This window comes from Podarcis filfolensis, assembly GCF_964270895.1.
Source record: "Podarcis filfolensis genome assembly, chromosome: 7".
Lineage (NCBI taxonomy): Eukaryota > Metazoa > Chordata > Lepidosauria > Squamata > Lacertidae > Podarcis > Podarcis filfolensis.
In genome coordinates, this window is record NC_139603.1 from 53,899,334 (window position 1) to 53,919,511 (window position 20,178).

The window sequence follows — 20,178 nt, forward strand, 5'->3', positions numbered from 1 at the left end:
CCACTAATTTACTGTTTTACCTGTTGCTGCTATTTTATTTACCTGTGGTTTTTTGCCAGATACACTGTTTTGTATTCTACAGCATTGTTTTATATTTAATAGCATTGTTTCATGTCATATTTGGCACATGTTTTATGCAAAAAAGCACAATTTTAATTTAAATAATTTACCTGGAAGATTATACAAGAAGTGATGAATTACTGAATGGCACAGTCTCCCTTTCTCTTCATAAGCTTTGCACACAAACAAGCAATAGCCGTGAAGCCAAATTGGGTGATGAAAAATAACAATCCCTGGCCCTTTAGGGAGATGTTCCAAGCCAATAACTTCATAACCTGAAAATAATACAAATGGCAACAAATAAATATTATGTTGTTGAAAGGTAAATAAAATATCACAATATTTTATTGGAAGAAAACAGTGTGTTTCGGAAGGGGGGAAATGAAATTAAGATCAGGTACAAAGCTCTGCTATGTGTTCCAGCATTCTGGATGCCAGGAGAGCATCCAAGAGGAACAGGACTTTCTCTGTGGTGGTTGCAAAACTAAAGGGGCAGGAGGGGACTTCTCCTCTCCTGAAATATTCATTCCTTGCTTCCTTTTGGATACAGATAGAAACATTTTTCCCAGTCTTTATTTTGCTCTTTTAATCTACTTTATGTGTGTTTGACCCTTTGAGATGATTTAACATGATATCAAACTAAATGTTTTGGAGACTTTTATTTATTTATTTGAAGGGCAGTATTACCCTTCTGTACAGAGTGCTACTTTGGGGAAGAGCTATCTTAGGCCAGGAGCACATTTCTTCCCCATCCCTAAGAGCTCCAACCAGACATCTTCAGACCATCTTCTGAATCACTATATACCAAGTAAGAAAGCTGTTTTCCAGACAGATGCACCATTGACCATGTTATAAGTAGCTACAGGGTTTCATCATTGAGGCCCAGGCTTAGTTTTAGTAGTGTATTTCTGATTTATGCTTCAACTCCTAAAGCAACATCAACATACCCTCCAACATTTCTCAAATGAAAATAAGCACATCAAATAATAATAATAATAATAATAATAATAATAATAATAATATAACAATAATAATTGTATTCTTTATACCCCACCCATCAGACTGGGTTGCCTCAGCCACTCTGGGTGGCTTACAACATATATAAAAACATTAAATGTTAAAAAACTTTTGTATACTTGGCTGCCTTCGCTCATGTGTCGCCTAACTCCCTATCCTCTGACATTTCTCTGATGAAAATAGAAACATCCTGAGGAAAAGCAGGGCATTCCAGGATCAAATCAGAAACCCTGCCAGGATGGCGTCTGTAAATCCGGGACTCTCCCTGGAGAACAGGAATACTTGGAAAGTTTTTAGCAGTCTTCTGGGAGGATATAAGAAGAATCCTGTTGATGAGGCCAAAGGCCTCTATAGCCCACTGTCCTGTTTCCCACAGTGTCCATCTAAAGTAGTAGCCATCAACACAACTTGTGCTGGCAAATACCATAGTTTATGTTTCAGAGCTGCCTTGTGGTTTATCGTGCTCAGGAAAATTGCACACTCAAGGTCTCACTATACAATGTTATATTAATTACATTGGCTGTGTACCCACAACACATTTAAAGACAACCCTTTCTCTTGCGACAATCCATGAAGCTATTTTTAAAGGGCTTTGCTAATTGCAGCTCTGTGAAGTGTAAGCAACATTCTCCAGGTTTCGGGGGGGGGGTTAAATATGATTAAAATGTATGGTGTTTATGCAGCCACCAATTCACCCTTTCTTCTGTAATACGTCTTGATTTTGTACGTACCTCATAAAATATTTTGTTTTTCCTTAGGATGGCTTATTACATATATAAATATCCACGCCTTTGTTTTGATCCTTACAAAGCCAACCAAAACTTGTAGCTCTTATGACACTGAGGTGGGTTCAGAGCTACACTCCTGATGCACTGTGGCAACCATTGTTCCAGTGTTTCAAGTCTGAAATTCTGATGCTCAGTCCTATGAAAGTATAGGAGCTGATAAGACTGAATTATTGGTATGAAAGAAACCTTTACTCACCATACCATATCTTTCCATATATATCGAAACAGCGATACATAATGTGCCTTGCCTTGTCCCAAAATTTGCTATAAATATCATTTTCTTGCTGGTTATTCATCTTCTTGTAGATATATAACAGAAATGAGACAGCACAGCAAAATATATATAAAAATAACCAGAAAGAATAAAGCAAAATGGGAATCATAAATAACCACAGAAGGTGAACCACAGAGTTCAGGTATTCTTCCAAATAAGTAACACTAATCCAGTTTTCCAGCATTTGAGTAATCCAGCTCATTGTTTCCTGATCTGAAGCAAGTGTATGCCAAGAGATGAGAAGAGCTGAAGTGTATGCCAATGAAATAAATATATCAAGTGAAATTTGCCTCAGTTGTGATGGTATCTTTCCCCCCACTGTTTACCTGTAAAACAGAAAATGCAGTACATCAGTTTGAACTGTCAACCCAGAGCATTCATGATTACATGAAATCTAGTTTTCCCCACTGTAACTAGCCAAGCAGTCATCCCCCCCCCCCCAGCATTCATTGTGGAGATCTACAAAATTAGTAATGTGCGATCATCATGTTCTTTGTTGTAAAGCAAGCTGTTTTCATTTCATGACTGAAGTGTTAAGGAAAGTGGAAAAGGAGTTACTTTTCCATGAGTCAGCAGAAATGGCAGTTGCAGGACTTCGTTAGCCACTAGACTTTGCACTTGCTGTGTGGAGTTTGTGTCAGCACTTTATAATCTGAAATGGCCTCTTCTCTTCAGAGAGTGAAGACTTCTTCTAACAATTGCAAAGAACGTGTATATATAGTGTGTGTCTTTTTGCCCCTGAAGTAAAAGCTCTCTCTGCTACACGGTTGTTTCCTACATTGAACCTAACCGTTTGACTGAACTTCTGCAGCACGAACACAACACCCAACAAGGAGGGTGGGGAGAATGGTGAGCTGAAGTTTGGAAGCATTTTGGGATACACTGCAAAGTGGGATTGCAGCTCTGCTGCCAGGTAATAGCAGATGCTGAAGGCCAAACTCTGTTATCACTGCCTCTAGACATTCTTTCCACTTCAGTTATTGGGAACCATGCCACAACACCCAGCCATAGCTGTCAACGTTTCCCTTTTTTTAAGGGAAATTCCCGTATTCCAAATAGGATTCCTCGCAAGAAAAGGGAAAAGTTGACAGCTATGCACCCAACCATCACATTTTTGTCTTCAAATTACTAAGTCATCTGAAGACCCATTAGCTTTACATAGCTGAATTGCATATTTCTGATTCTACTCTATTTTCACTACATCTTGCAATTAAATAGTATATAGAATAGACCCCCAAAAAATGGGTGGTTTTTTTGGGAGAGGGAGACCTAAAATCACAGCTGTTTTGATTCCAATAAGACTTTTGTGCCTATAATAGCCACATGATACGGAATAATTAAATTTCTGTTTCTCAGAGTTGTAATATCTGAAAAAGCTGTAAGTGATTAATTTCCTCTTCCCACATAGCTATGCAAAGGTAAGTGTTGGGGTTTATCTTAGATATCTCACTGCTTCCACCAAGATTTTGGTGAGTCTTACGTCAGACTGGATCCTTTCCACACACCCTTGCCAGGAATTAGGAAGACCTCATCCCTGGTATTAGAAGAATGATAAATTGCAGATGGGGTACTGTTGTGACTAAAACAAACGGTTTTTATCTTGTGTGTATTTGAGGCTACATCCAATGCTCTCCCTCTGCTTTTTTGGAGAGCAGTGTACATATGGCATTATCCACCATCCATCTCTATCCTGTTCTGTCTTCTGAAATACTGTGTTGATTAGTTTTCTCCTAAACCAGTCTCAACCCCGGTTGAAATTTTCATACTACTCCTAAAATGTGACTTCCTAAAATCCTGTGGTGAGGCCAGGAAAGCTTTTTGAATCTCCAGCGGTGCCTTATACAAGCTCCACTTTGGGGCAGTGTGAGCTCTGAAGAGTTTGGACTGTCACAATTTGGATAATGGGCCATGGCACTACAGGGAGAGATCAGCTCATTGCCACACAGCCTCTAAGACTCTCACCGGAGTGACAAAACTTCCCAAATTAAATCCAAATAAGAAGATAGAATTCAAAGAATTAGTGGGGAATCTTTGGGAAAGAGTCTGGGAGTGAAAAAAGGGAGTCCACTCCAGTTACAATTGTGGAATGTAAACAATGATACTCCCCTTTTAGTACAGTGATACCTCGGGTTACATACGCTTCAGGTTACATACTCTGCTAACCCAGAAATAGTACCTCGAGTTAAGAACTTTGCTTCAGGATGAGAACAGAAATCGTGTGCCGGCGGCACAGCAACAGCAGGAGGCCCCATTAGCTAAAGTGGTGCTTCAGGTTAAGAACAGTTTCAGGTTAAGAACGGACCTCCAGAACGAATTAAGTACTTAACCTGAGGTACCACTGTATTTGAAACCCAACCTCCAAATGAAAGATAACAGTGGATCTAAATGTACTGCCAAAGTATACAAATTAAAACCGATTAAACAAGACGGAAAGAAAGAAATAGCAACCTCGTACTATCAAATAGGGGCTTTCGAAAACTTGGGTGCCAAAGGAAATAAGATTTTAATCACAAACCAGACTTGTGAGTGTGGCCAGGAGGACTGGATAATCGGTTTCCTGTGTCCTGTTCTGTTTCTCCATATGGGAAGATATTTTGTGTGTGGTTGTGTTTTCCAAAGTTGTCCTTGGGCAATGCTGTGCTGATAGAGAGGTTTAGGGATTAACTCAGGAGCTTTGTTGCCCAATGTAATGGTTATACGGGTTGCTCGTGCGTAAGTTGCCGCCACTTCTGGCTAGGTTGCCTGGTTAAACCTTTTCTGGCTGGACAGCCCTTCACTTCGTGGCTGTTTCAGTCGCTAGCAGAATCCGTCAGTGGGCGTTTCTTGAACTTCTTCCAGCAAAGAAGTTCTTTGACACCAAGTCTACGCCTACTTTCCCTGCACGGAAGTCTTCTGCGCAGGGTGGGTGTGGGTAGCGGAGGACCCGTGCTCTCCCCGCTGGTCTCCGGCAAGGAGTACTGGAGCCACCTCGCCGATTCCCCCATCTGCCCCCCTTTATCCCTGGTGTTACGCTGATTTCCTTCCCCAGCTGATGAGCTGCCTCTCTCCCTGCTGGGCCCCTCTCCAGCATCGCTTGGGAGCCTTGCCTCCGCCTCTGGCTCTGATGTCAGTTCCCTGACACCCAATAATTGAACTAACAAGACTTAATGGATTCAGATGGTTTCCAGAGAGTGGTAGGGAATGCTTTATCCCATGTTGATGGCCTTTCAGCTGATTCCCTGGTGGCCCGCTGGAATGTGGAGTTAACCAGGGCTATTGACTGTTTAGCTCTGAAGTGCCCTCTCCGATTGCATGGAGCCCAGACAGGCCCGTGGTTTTCCACGGATCTGAGGGCAATGAAACAATCATTGAGACGGCTAGAGCACCAGTGGCGGATAACTCATTCTGATGCTGACCGGACATGGGCTAGAGCTCAATGTCGAGCCTACCAAGTGGTGGTAGCGACGGCGAAGAAGACTTTCTTCACTGCCTCTATTGCATCTGCAGAAAACAGCAGCAGGAGACTTTTTCAGGAGGTTCGCAATTTAGCGGAACCACCTGCTACATCGGGGCCCAGTACGGGCCACATGATCTCCTGCAATGATTTTGCAAAGTTTTTTGCAGATAAAGTCACTCAGATTCGGGAAGAGGTAGACTCCACCGTGGGAGCAGGGCTGGGGCGGGAGAGTGCCAAAGTCCTGTCTAGTCAAATTACGTGGGATCAATTCCAATCTGTTACCTCTGAGGATGTGGACAGGCTGCTTGGAAGAGTGAAACCAACCACCTGTCTCCTTGATCCTTGCCCATCCTGGCTTATAAAAGCTAGTTGGGAAGGGCTGGGCGATGGGCTTCGCGGGGTGGTGAATGCTTCTCTCTGTGAGGGAGCCTTCCCAGACCCGCTGAAAGAGGCGGTTATCAAACCGCTTCTTAAAAAGCCATCTTTAGATGCTGCCAATATGGCCAACTATCGCCCAGTCTCAAATCTTCCATTCTTGGGCAAGGTTATTGAGCGAGTGGTTGCTGAACAACTCCAGGCACGCCTGGAAGAAGTGAACCATTTGGATCCCTTCCAGTCGGGATTCAGGCCTCATCATGGGACTGAAAATGCCTTGGTTGCACTGGTCGATGATTTCTGGCAGGCTAGGGACAAAGGTGAGAGCTGTTTCCTAGTTCTACTGGATCTCTCAGCGGCTTTTGACACCATCAACCATAACATCCTTCTGGACCGTCTAGAGGGGCTGGGAGCTGGGGGGCACTGTTAAACAGTGGTTTCGCTCCTTCCTCCTGGGCCGTGTTCAGAAAGTGGTGGGGGGGGATGAGTGTTCAGACCCCTGGGCTCTCACTTGTGGGGTGCCTCAGGGTTCTGTCCTCTCCCCCATGCATTTCAACATCTACATGCAGCCACTGGGAGAGATCATCAGGAGGTTTGGGCTGGGTATTCATCAGTATGCGGTTTATACCCAGCTCTACCTCTGGAGGCGGTTGGAGAATGGATGGTGGCTAACAGATTGAAGTTGAATCCTGACAAGACAGAAGTACTGTTTTTGGGGGACAGGAGGCCGGCAGATGTGGAAGACTCCCTGGTCCTGCATGGGGTAACTGTGCCCCTGAAGGACCAGGTGTGCACACTTGGGAGTCATTCTGGACTCACAGCTGTCCATGGAGGCACAGGTCAATTTGGTGTCCAGGGCAGGCTGAGACCCTACCTGCCCGTAGACTGTCTCGCCAGAGTGGTGCATACTCTGGTTATCTCTTGCTTGGACTACTGCAATGTGCACTATGTGGGTCTACCTTTGAAGGTAACCTGGAAACTACAATTAATCCAGAATGTGGCAACTAGACTGGTGACTGGGAGCGGCTGCCAAGACCATATAACACCGGTCTTGAAAGACCTGTACTGGCTCCCAGTACGTTTCCGAGCACAATACAAAGTGTTGGTGCTGACCTTTAAAGCCCTAAACGGCCTCGGTCCTGTATACCTGAAGGAGCATCTCCACCTCCATCGTTCTGCCCAGACACTGAGGTCCAGCGCCAAGGGCCTTCTGGTGGTTCCCTCACTGCGAGAAGCCAAGTTACAGGGAACCAGGCAGAGGGCCTTCTTGGTAGTGGCGCCCACCCTGTGGAAAACCCTCCCTTCAGATGTGAAGGAAATAAGCATCTACCTTATCTTTAAAAGACATCTGAAGGCAGCCCTGTTCAGGGAAGTTTTTAATATTTAACGCTGTACTGTTTTAACACTTGATTGGGAGCCGCCCAGAATGGCTGGGGAAACTCAGCCAGATGGGCGGGGTGTAAATAATAAATTATTATTATTATTATTATTCTAGATATGAGGAGGGGGAGATGGTAAACCTTATTCCCAGATATTTACAAAAGTGAGTGGCTAAGGATTTTAGCAGGTCCCGAGTAAATCCAGCAGAGCTGAAATAGAGTATTTAATTGATAACAAATTGCATGCTTAAAAAGATGTGGGTTACATGGAGTAGTAGAAAAGCAAACGAACCAGGAAAAGTGTGGAGGGAAGTCATATGGTATACGTATACAGGCTGTGTTTGGTACGAAGTTTTAACAGGGGGAGGGGAGGGGGTTAAACATGCTCTCTGTTCCTGTTTTTGAAAATGCAAGTATTATTTTTTTAAAAAAAGATCATACATGGTTTTTATGCATGAATGCACAAACACGCACAAAGGGAGAGATGCTATCACAGAAACTGACAAATAACACAAGTACTAGCACATTTGCAAAAGTACGCAGGGATCGTTTGTGGAGATTCCTGCATTGCAAGGGGTTAACTAGACGACCCCTGGGTCCCCTCCGAACTCTTCACTTTAGGATTCTATGAACAAAAGTTTTTACTTACATTCCTGGTAAGCTTAAATTGCCTTTAATTCAGTCACCTCTCTGGAGAAGCACCTGAAATCCTGTCTGCTGCACTTTTTCGATGGCTAATTTCCAGCCGTATTGAAACACGTCTCTTTATGTAGTGGTGTCAAGAAACTGTGAAAGGTGTGCCATCTGTATGAAGAAACTAAGCATTATGAAAAAGGCTTAGGGCGCCGGCTGCTTGGAAGTTGTGGCCATTTGTAATCAAACATGAAATATGGAGTCACACCTACAATAGCATTGGCACATGACTCTTTAATTCTACAGCAAATGAGGATTTCATTCATGCTACTGGGTTAGAATACTGAATCTCAAGTAATCATCCTCAGTAATCAGTAATCAGTAATCTACTCCAATAAACTGGGCCAGTCACTTGTGCTCCAGGCATTTTCTCAGATCTCCAATACCATCTATTTGATCACTGTAATTAAATCCTGCCATGCTGATTTTACTGCAGGCAGCTTGTCAATAAGCTTCTTCAGGAGTTGCCCCTGCAGTATGCATTGCTTGATCTGGAGCAAAAAAGTTCCAGGTTGACATGCTTTGACATCAAAGGGTCTCTGCTATTCGGTACATGTTCAGTATTGTCAGGCGGAGGCGAAGGAAGTTCAGCATGCATTTGTCAATTGTCAGCAATGTTTGCATACACATATGATGGTCTGTTTTACTCTCTTTTCGAGAGGAGAGGTATTCCTTGTAACAGAGAAGTAGTATTTTCCTACATTAAGAGGGATTTGTCAACGGGGGAGAAATAATGTGATGCAGTCATGGACACATTAAAAACAAATATCCATGCGAAAAGGCAAACAGAACCAAAAAACAAGAAAGCCCACACGGTTCTGATCTTCCCTAATGGATTTCTGCCTCCCATTCCCTTGCAGAGACATGAACAAGGCATGTTCTGTCTCTTGTGTTGGGCCTGTCTGGTGTACTTTTTCGTAGGCTAAATTCAAGCTGTATTGAGAAACATCTCTTCACATGGTGGTTTCAAGATACTGTGATAGGTGTGCCATCTGTATGAAGAGACCAAGCACTGTGAAAAAGAGAGGCGGCTTGGTGAGCCAGCTGCTTGGAAGTTGTGGTCATTTGTAATCAAACATGAAATATGGAGTCACACCTACAATAGCATCCCTATGGCACAATAATATATTGGGTCACAGAGTAAAGGCAAAGTGTGTTCTCTCTCTTTGATGGTAGCTTCTCTCCAAGCCAGGTACAATATGTATGTTGTGTAATACATACGGGGGAGAAATAATGTGATGCAGTCACGGACACATTAAAAACAAATATCCATGAGAAAAGGTAAACAGAACCAAAAAACACAGCTTCTGCCAACCTAGCACTTTGAAAGCATACCAGCGCAAGTAGATAAATAGGTACCACTGCGGTGGGAAGGTAAATGGCATTTCCATGTGCTCTGGTTTCTGTCACGGTGCTCCATTGCAGAAAAGTGATTTAATCTTGCTGGCCACATGACCCGGAAAGTTGTATGTGGACAAATGCCAGCTCCCTTGGCCTGAAAAGCGAGATGAGAGCCACAACCCCATAGTCTCCTTTGACTAGACTCAACTGCCCAGGGATCATTACCTTCTTTTCTTTTTTCACAACCCTCAAAATACCACAAATTGCAAAAGGAGCCAAATAAATTCTCTACGCTAAGTTGTCCACACATTTATAAAGATACAGGTATTGACAAACTACCCCCTCTAAGTAAAAGAGTTTTAGTTTTCACTTTTGCTAGAATGAAAATGCAGTCACATTTCTTCCAGACTGCTTTTCCATTTGATTGCTTCTGTGTTTTAAAATAATTTGTCGTTTGTAGACAGCATTCATTCCATCTTCAGCTAGATCTCCCATCTTGGCTTCATTTGCTTTACAATCTTAGGGTTTTTTAAAATGTGCCAAACATATCATTGTGGCGACCATAACATAGGTTTAAGGTGCCATTTGACTCTGATCTGAGCTTTTATATCTACATTTCTGATCTTGTCCACTGAATTGCTGTGGTGGCAGCCACCATTTGAGCATGTATGATGTCCTTTAATCTCTCTTCTCCAATGAAAAACTGAAGGAGAACACAGCCTACAGTATGCAATAGATTTAAAAACAAACCCAAAAGCACGTCTTAGTGGCACACTTGGATTGTTGGAAATATCCAGACAGATCAGGCTGAATTATGTTTTACCACTCAAGAGCAGCAGTGGTAGAGGTGAATCCTATGTATTTTAATCTGATTTTTCTGTACATTTCCACCAAGATTCTTTCACTTACCAGTTTCTAACTGATTTGACAATTCTTCTCAGTTACATAGAGAATGAAATATATGGTTGTAACAGAGGATGTCTTTCACTTAACTATATAGCACCCCCCCTGCAATTCTGTAGCTACTAAAAGGGACACGGGCGGCACTGTGGTCTAAACCACTGAGCCTAGGGCTTGCCGATCAGAAGGTCGTGGTTCAAATCCCCATGATGGGGTGAGCTCCTGTTGCTCGGTCCCAGCTCCTGCCAACCTAGCAGATCGAAAGCACGTCAAAGTGCAAGTAGATAAATAGGTACCACTCTGGCAGGAAGGTAAACGGTGTTTCCGTGTGCTGCTCTGGTTTGCCAGAAGCGGCTTAGTCATGCTGGCCACAAGACCCGGAAAAACTGTCTGTGGACAAACGTCAGCTCCCTCGGCCAGTAAAGTAAGATGAACACCACAACCCCAGAGTCGTTCGCGACTGGACTGTTAGGGGTCCTTTACCTTTACCTTTTTTTAACTACTAAAAAGAAAGCAGTTGGGACTTATTTGTGGAGGTGGAAGGGCTTGAGGATGAAGACTAGAAGACATCAGGCCCAGTCACTTCAGACACTAGAAAGGTAGTAAACAATGTGGTCCAAACAAACATTAATGGTAATCAAAACTGGAAGTTCAAACATTAAATTCCTCTTTTGAGAAGTGCCTCTCCCATGGAGAAACAGGAGAACTGCACCCAGCCACAGGGAAATTAGAGGGTGACCGAAATCCAGACTCCATTGCTGGATTCACTCGCCCATGGGACTTAATAACCTAGTATAAAGTCCTGTTTGGAAATAAGAACAGATAAGAAGCAGAACATGCCTTTTGCAAACACAAAATAAATGTCACTGTTTTAATACAGCAGATTTATAGGCATTACTCTTTCAGGTGTAACATTATTTTGGGTTTCAGTTAAACACCCATCCTCCCATTATACTCTTTGATTCTGGCTCTACCAGTGTAATTCCCAAAAAGGGGCATTCTGGGAGTCTTGCAGGATAGGTCAAGACAGCACTTGTATGTCTTTCAAACCTAGGACCTTCTGCATGCAAAGCAGGTGCTGAACTAGCCACCCTTCCGAACAATTCATACACAATCCAGCACAATTGTATGTACATTACCTTAGCTTTAATTGCATAATTATTAGTTTTCTATTGTGGACACATAGTTAAAATGCTACAACTGTTTTATATGGACTAGTTAGCTTTGTCATGCTTATCAAATCGTTCTGAAAGAGCTCTTAACATATTTCCTGGAATTTTTTGGTGTCTATCCTGAAGATTTTCAAATGCAGTCTTCGTCTGTTGAAAAAACAAAAACAAAGGAATACATTATGTTATAGCTAAAGGAACAGGAAAAAGCTAAAGGAGTCAGAACCAGTAGCATTAAAAAAAAAATCCCATTTTTTCCAGCTAAAGAAGCACAATATGTAATTTCTTTCTGGGATCAGAAGTAAGGGCAGATAAGGAGTTTTAGCTAATTGTGGTAGGAAACCATCTCTCCAGATCCTAAGGCATATGCAACTGGCTCCCCAGCAAAGGATAGGGAGGAAATTACTGTCTCCTTGCATATTGAACCTTGAGTATGAAACCCAGAATGCTCACCCAGACCCTGCTCTGCAGTGTTCAGCCAAAATGCATGTACCAGGCCTAAGAGGACCTATGCAAGTCCTACCAGGCATGCCACCATGGCAGGTCCTCCAAGGGCACCCTTAACACAATAATGCCTCAGTAAACCTAATCTTTCTCTCCACAACTTTCTCTACTGTACAGACTCAATGTGGTAGGAGCAAACAAGCCACACCACTGCCCAATGACAATGTAATGCATCTTAACAATGTGAAATAAAGAAGGGAATCACAGGATAACCAAAGGATCAACCCCTGCACACCCACCAAAGTAAACTACTGCTCCTTCAAACAGGCAACCAAAAGCTGAAACTAGATGTGGGGAGGGAGGGGGTTCAGCAAGAATGAAAGCATAAAGCGCTTGGGGAGAACCAGCCATAAAAAACCATGTTCCAAAACTCCTTCCCTTTAGCCATCAGACCCCCACATGCTCCTTCCCTTAACCCCCTGCCTTTGGAAGTCCACTTCCCAAGACTTCCTTGAGAAAGGGGAGGAAGTGTGACACCCCTGCAGGAACACCTAAGATATTGTCACACAATACAATACCCTAGAGTACCCTAGAAATGGCATCTGTGTTTGAAATGTCTTCTGTAAAACAACATCTCATTTAAGAGGTTGATGGTGCACAAGCCATAACTATATAGATGCACAGGAGGTAGAGCTCCAGAAACCCACTAAAGGGCAAGAAACTACAAGAAGGAAGCACCAGGAAGGAATGATTCATGGCTTCAATTGTCTCTACACAAATGCACAGAGTATGGGAAACAAGCAAGATGAATTGGAGCTTTTACTACAGGATGGCAAATATGACCTGGTAGGCATTAATGAAGCCTTGTGTGATGAGTCTCATGACTGGAATGTAGGAATTTAGGGGTATAACCTATTCAAAAGGAATGAGCTAAACAGGAAGGGCTTTATATTGAATGGATGTGTAAACTTGTGCAAAAATCCATGATCTGTAGGATGGAAAGCAGATTGAGAGTATATGGGTAAAAATTGTAGGAGACAGAACTACAGTAACCCTTACTGTGGGTGTCTGCTATAGGCCACCAAGACAGACTGAAGACTTGGATGATGCCTTCTTAGAGCAGATTAACAAACATTTAAAAAGGAGATATATAGTGCAGGCTACTCCCCATTTACATGGGGGTTACATTCTGAGGAACCACACATTTAAGTGAAATCATGTACAGTGGTACCTCCATTTGCAGATGGGATCCGTTCCGGAGCTCTAGATGGGTTTCCGCAACCGGAGGTGCCTGTTCTGCGCACACGTGATAGAGCGCTTCAGCGCATCCGCACGGCACAATAGAGCGCTACTGCACATGCACACGGGGCGAAAACCAGGAAATATCCTTCCGTGTTTGCCATGTGCGTATCCCGAAGGATACGTAATAAGAGGGGCACATAGGTAGAGGTACCACTGTATAATCAAAACATCACTAAAAGAGCCTGCAAACTCCCTGTGGCATTTGCCCATTCCTTGTGATTATGTTTGTACAGGAGGGATGGAAATGGTTAATGTAGACCGACTAATGAGAAAGCTCAGAGGCGGAGCCTACGCGGTTTTGAGGCTGAGGCCAGGGGTTTACCATGGGGAGATGGAGGAGTGAAGGTCAGACAGAGGTATAGTGGTTGTGATAGAGTGAAAGACACGGATAGAAGTGAGAGAGAAGAGTGTGACAGTGTGAGATGGTGCCACATCTACTTAAGGGCGCGCATTTGAGAAACCGTTCTGAATATATTTAAAGCTTGTTTGTTCTTCAATAAACTTTAATCTTCGTTGTTGACTTTACAATCTGACTGAGACTCAGTATTTCACCAGAAGATACCTTGTTGGTGGCAGCGGAAGAATAAAGCAGTGGTGTACAGGTCAATAGTCCGTGAAACGACCGGGGGCTCTGTACGATTGCTACACTCCCCCTTCCACACCCACTCCAAAAATGTGACATTTTGGGGTCATTTCTGGGTTTGGTGCAATGCATGGTTGCACACATATTGAAACTCAGCCTCAACAAGTTTAAGAATCAAGAAGTTAAGGAAAGGGGATGCTGAGTGGTGAACATAATGCACAAAAGTATACCGTATTTTTTGCTCTATAAGACTCACTTTTTGACTCCTAAAAAGTAAGGGGAAATGTGTGTGCATCTTATGGAGGGAATGCAAGCTGCGCAGCTATCCCAGAAGCCAGAACAGCAAGAGAGATTGCTGCTTTCACTGCGTAGCGATCCCCCTTGCTGTTCTGGCTTCTGAGATTCAAAATATTTTTTTTCTTGTTTTCCTCCTCCAAAAACTAGGTGCGTCTTGTGGTCTGGTGCGTCTTATAGAGCGAAAAATACAGTAGGCCAGCCGGACATCAGAGACTCTTGCCGCGGCAAACAGAAAAGCCTCATTTGCTTTCGCTTTTCCACACATACCTCAGCAGTCTGTCGCAGTCTTACTCTCCTGTAAGTGCTGTGAATCTGGGCCCGAAACCTGTTGTTGGGATACTGCCAGGGAGACAAAGGCCATCACTGCCTCCACGTCGACTCCGGACGTCCACCGATCTCCCGTAGATACACAGTTTCAGCAATTAGCGACATGAGCTCACAGAACATAACTTCCCACATTCCTGGGCTCATGCACACTCTGTCAGCAGAATTCACACAGCAAAAGTCGCACTCAGGAGAGCATTATTTACAAGTTTAATTCAGCGTTGATCAGAACATAAAAACATGACTGCCTGCTTCAGTGTCTTCGACACCAATAGAGAGAGAAAACGAAAGCAACAGAAAACATAAACATCCTGTGAACAGGAAATGCGCAGGCTGTGACACAAACTTCCTGCTCCCTTTTAAGGTGGAACGGAAATATCCTAACAGATAGCTGCTTATTTCCTTCACATCTGAAGGGAGGGTGTCCCACATGGTGGGCGCCACTACCGAGAAGGCCCTCTGTCTGGTTCCCCGTAACCTCACTTCTCGCAATGAGGGAACCGCCAGAAGGCCCTTGGCGCTGGAACTCAGTGTCCGGGCTGAATGATGGGGGTGGAGACGCTCCTTCAGGTATACAGGACCGAGGCCGTTTAGGGCTTTAACGGTCAGCACCAACACTTTGAATTGTGCTCGGAAACATACTGGGAGCCAATGCAGATCTCTCAGGACCGGTATTATGTGGTTCCGGTGGCCACTCCCAGTCACCAGTCTAGGTGCCCCATTCTGGATTAATTGCAGTTTCCAGGTCACCTTCAAAGGTAGTCCCACGTAGAGTGCATTGCAGTAGTCCAAGCGGGAGATAACGAGAGCATGCACCACTCTGGTGAGACAGTCTGGGGGCAAGTAGGGTCTTAGTCTGCGTACAAGGTGGAGCTGGACACAGAATTAACCTGGGCCTCCATGGACAGCTGCGAGTCCAAAATGACTCCCAGGCTGCACACCTGGTCCTTCAGGGGCACAGTTACCCCATGCAGGACCAGGGAATCCCCCACACCCGCCCGCCCCCTGTCCCCCAAAAACAGTATTTTTGTCTTGTCAGGATTCAACCTCAATCTGTTAGCCGCCATCCATCCTCCAACTGCCTCCGGGCACTCACACAGGACCTTCACCGCCTTCACTGGTTCTGATTTAAGGGAGAGGTAGAGCTGGGTGTCATCTGCATACTGATGAACACCCAGCCCAAACCCCCTGATGATCTCTCCCAGTGGCTTCATATAGATATTAAAAAGCATGGGGGAGAGGGCGGAACCCTGAAGCACCCCACAAGTGAGAGCCCTGGGGTCTGAATACTCATCCCCCAACACCACCTTCTGGACACAGCCCAGGAGAAAGGAGCGGAACCACCGTATAACAGTGCCCCCAGCTCCCAGCCCCTCCAGACGGTCCAGAAGGATGTTATGGTCGATGGTGTCAAAGGCTGCCGAGAAATCCAGCAGAACTAGGAAATAGCTCTCACCTTTGTCCCTAGCCCGCCGGAGATCATCAACCAGCGCGACCAAGGCAGTTTCAGTCCCATGATGAGGCCTGAATCCTGATTGGAAGGGATCCAAATATTCCGCAATCTCCAGGCGTGCTTGGAGTTGTTCAGCAACCACCCACTCAATCACCTTGCCTAAGAATGGTAGATTTGAGACTGGGCGATAGTTGGCCATGTTGGCCGGGTCTAAAGATGTTTTTTAAGAAGCAGTTTAATGACCGCCCCTTTCAGCGGGTCTGGGACGGCTCCCTCACAGAGGGAAGCATTCACCACCCCGCAGAGCCCATCACCCAGTCCCTCCTGGCTCACTTTTATTAGCCAGGATGGGCAAGGATCAAGGAGACAGGTGGTCAGTTTCACTTGTCCAAGCAGCCTGTCCACATCCTTGGAGGTAACAGATTGGAATTGATCCCATGTAACAAGACTAGACCGAACTCTAGCACAATCATTGCAGGAGATCTTGGGGTCCCTACCAGGCCCCAGTGGTGCAGGTGGTTCTGATAGATTGTGAACCACCTGAAAAAGTCTCCTGCTGCTGTTTTCTGCAGATGCAATAGAGGCGGCAAAGAAGGCCCTCTTCGCAGTTGCCATTGCCACTTGGTAAGCTCGACGTTGAGCTCTAGCCCATGTCCGGTCTGATTCAGAATGAGTTATCCGCCACCGGCGCTCTAGCCATCTCAACTATTGTTTCATCGCCCTCAGCTCCGGGGGAAACCACGGGGCTGTCCGGGCTCCATGCAATCGGAGAGAACGCTTCGGAGCCAGACAGTCAACAGCCCTGGTTAACTCCGCATTCCAGCGGACCACCAGGGAATCAGCTGAAAGGCCATCAACTTGGGATAAAACATCCCCTACCACTCTCTGGAAGCCAATTGGATCCATTAAGTAGCGGGGACGGACCATCCAAATCGGTCCCACCTCCCTGCAGAGGGGAAGGGTTGCTGAGAAGTCCAGTTGCACCAGGAAGTGATCTGACCATGGCACTTCTTTTGTTTCGCTTTTAGTTAGTGTCAGATCACCAACATCCGTAGAGGTAAACACCAAGTCTAAGGCGTGTCCGCGGCTATGAGTTGGGCCAAACTTATTCAGGGACACCCCATAGAGGCCATGCTTTCCACAAAGTCTCAAGCAGCCCTTTGTAAGGTCGTGTCAGCATGGATGTTAAAATCCCCCAGGACAACCAAACTAAGTGTCTCCAGGAGCATATCCACCACGACCTGAAGCAGCTCAGGCAGGGAATCCTTGGTGCAGTGGGGAGGTCAATACATCAACAGGAATCCTGTACTGCCCCTATTGCCCAACTTCCAGAACATGCACTCAGAAAACTGGGTCTTCCTAATAGGATGCCTGGTGCAAACTAATGACTTCCTAAAAATCACTGCAACCCCCCCTCCCTGCCCACGTGACCTGGGTTGCTGTGTGTAAGAGAAACCTGGTGGGCAAGCAGTGGCAAGGACAGGCCCATCTGCTTCATCCAACCAGGTCTCAGTCACACATGCCAGGTCAAATCCTCCATCCACAATCAGGTCGTGGATGGCAGTGGTTTTATTCATCATTGACCTGGCATTGCACAGCAACACTTTCAGGTCATGTGGGTTTCCCTTGCTGATTCCAGTATCCTTCCGGTCAGGACCAGACCTGGAGGCAGGGATAGTCCTCAAACAACAACTAAGCCTGCCTCCTCGGTAATGATATGGTCTGGTCTTAGCATAACTCCTCCTGCTGCCAATGATCACTGAGATCAGGTATTCCAATACATCCCCCCCGTGGAACTTTGGACTGTCCTGAATACCGCCATTTGATAGCCACGCCCCAAACCAAAAGTCTCATTTGGATGCATTTTGGCTTGCCTACTGCTGAAAGTGACCTTGAGGTGACTGATGATATCATCATTTATCAGTTTTAGACCCTTAAGAAGTAGCCCTCTGCGTAGTTTCTTCCTTATTTCAGATATCATGATATATCAATATATTGCCATGTTTAGCTGGTGATATATTGCGATATTGAAAACCAGTTATCTCCCAGCACTAGTGGGAGACCAAGGTTCAAACCCCCACTCAGCCATGAAGTTCACTGGGTGTTACTGTCCTATGCATGCCTAAACTTAAGTCCCACTGTGCTCCCTGTATGACCTGCTTTGCTATGCCTGCCATTGTAGGGATGCGGGTGTCGCTGTGGTCTAAACCACTGAGCCACTTGGGCTTGCTGATTGGAAGGACAGCAATTCGATTCTGCGTAATGGAGTGAACTCCAGATGTTCTGTCCCAGCTTCTGCCAACCTAGCACTTTGAAAGCATACCAGCGCAAGTAGATAAATAGATACCACTGTGGTGGGAAGGTAAATGACATTTCCATGCACTCTGGTTTCTGTCACGGTGTTCCATTGCGACAAAGCTGGTTTAATCTTGCTGGCCACATGACCTGGAAAGCTCTGTGGACAAATGCCAGCTGCCTCAGCCTGAAAAGCGAGATGAGAGCCACAACCCCATAATCGCCTTTGACTGGACTTAACTGCACAGGGATCATTACCTTCTTTTCTTTTTTACAACCCTCAAAATACCACAAATTGCAAAAGGAGCCAAATAAATTCTCTACACTAAGTTGTTCACACATTTATAAAGATACAGGTATTGACAAACTACCCCCTCTAAGTAAAAGAGTTTTAGTTTTTACTTTTGCTAGAATGAAACTGCAGTCACATCTCTTCCAGACTGCTTTTCCACTTGATTCCTTCTGTGTTTTAAAATAATTTGTCGTTTGTAGACAGCATTCATTCCATCTTCAGCTAGATTTCCCATCTTGGCTTCATTTGCTTTACAATCTTAGGGTTTTCAAAAATATGCCAAACATATCATTGTGGCGACCATAACATAGGTTTAAGGTGCCATTTGACTCTGATCTGAGCTTTTATATCTACATTTCTGATCTTGTCCACTGAATTGCTGTGGTGGCAGCCACCATTTGAGCATTTGACAATTCTTCTCAGTTACGGTACATAGAGAATGAAATATATGGTTGTAACAGAGGATGTCTTTCACTTAACAATACAGCCTCCCCCTGCAATTCTGTAACTACTAAAAGGGACACAGGCGGCACTGTGGTCTAAACCACTGAGCCTAGGGCTTGCCGATCAGAAGGTCGTGGTTCAAATCCCCATGATGGGGTGAGCTCCTGTTGCTCGGTCCCAGCTCCTGCCAACCTAGCAGATCGAAAGTATGTCAAAGTGCAAGTAGATAAATAGGTACCACTCTGGCAGGAAGGTAAATGGTGTTTCCGTGTGCTGCTCTGGTTACACCAGAAGCAGCTTAGTTATGCTGGCCACATGACCCAGAAAAACTGTCTGTGGACAAACGTCAGCTCCCTCGGCCAGTAAAGTAAGATGAACACCACAACCCCAGAGTCGTTCGCGACTGGACTGTTAGGGGTCCTTTACCTTTACCTTTTTTTAACTACTAAAAAGAAAGCAGTTGGGACTTATTTGTGGAGGTGGAAGGGCTTGAGGATGAAGACTAGAAGACATCAGGCCCAGTCACTTCAGACACTAGAAAGGTAGTAAACAATGTGGTCCAAACAAACATTAATGGTAATCAAAACTGGAAGTTCAAACATTAAATTCCTCTTTTGAGAAGTGCCTCTCCCATGGAGAAACAGGAGAACTGCACCCAGCCACAGGGAAATTAGAGGGTGACCGAAATCCAGACTCCATTGCTGGATTCACTCGCCCATGGGACTTAATAACCTAATATAAAGTCCTGTTTGGAAATAAGAACAGATAAGAAGCAGAACATGCCTTTTGCAAACATAAAATAAATGTCACTGTTTTAATACAGCAGATTTATAGGCATTACTCTTTCAGGTGTAACATTATTTTGGGTTTCAATTAAACACCCATCCTCCCATTATACTCTTTGATTCTGGCTTTACCAGTGTAATTCCCAAAAAGGGGCATTCTGGGAGTCTTGCAGGATAGGTCAAGACAGCACTTGTATGTCTTTCAAACCTAGGACCTTCTGCATGCAAAGCAGGTGCTGAACTAGCCACCCTTCCGAACAATTCATACACAATCCAGCACAATTGTATGTACATTACCTTAGCTTTAATTGCATAATTATTAGTTTTCTATTGTGGACACATAGTTAAAATGCTACAACTGTTTTATATGGACTAGTTAGCTTTGTCATGCTTATCAAATCGTTCTGAAAGAGCTCTTAACATATTTCCTGGAATTTTTTGGTGTCTATCCCGAAGATTTTCAAATGCAGTCTTCGTCTGTTGAAAAAACAAAAACAAAGGAATACATTATGTTATAGCTAAAGGAA

At 44.6% G+C, this 20,178-nt stretch overlaps 1 protein-coding gene across 1 annotated transcript in view; it reads right to left on the bottom strand.

Moving 5' to 3' along the window:
• Window positions 1-20,178, bottom strand: part of LOC310767384 (uncharacterized protein) — a 69,917-nt gene that overhangs the window by 12,712 nt on the left and 37,027 nt on the right. Inside the window, exons 6-9 of the mRNA XM_083624254.1 lie at window positions 20,025-20,128; window positions 4,655-4,779; window positions 2,062-2,463; window positions 171-335 (exon numbers count right to left, since the gene is read on the bottom strand). Coding sequence (XP_083480380.1) covers window positions 171-335; window positions 2,062-2,463; window positions 4,655-4,779; window positions 20,025-20,128 — 796 coding nt within the window. The remainder of the gene's footprint in view (window positions 1-170; window positions 336-2,061; window positions 2,464-4,654; window positions 4,780-20,024; window positions 20,129-20,178) is intronic.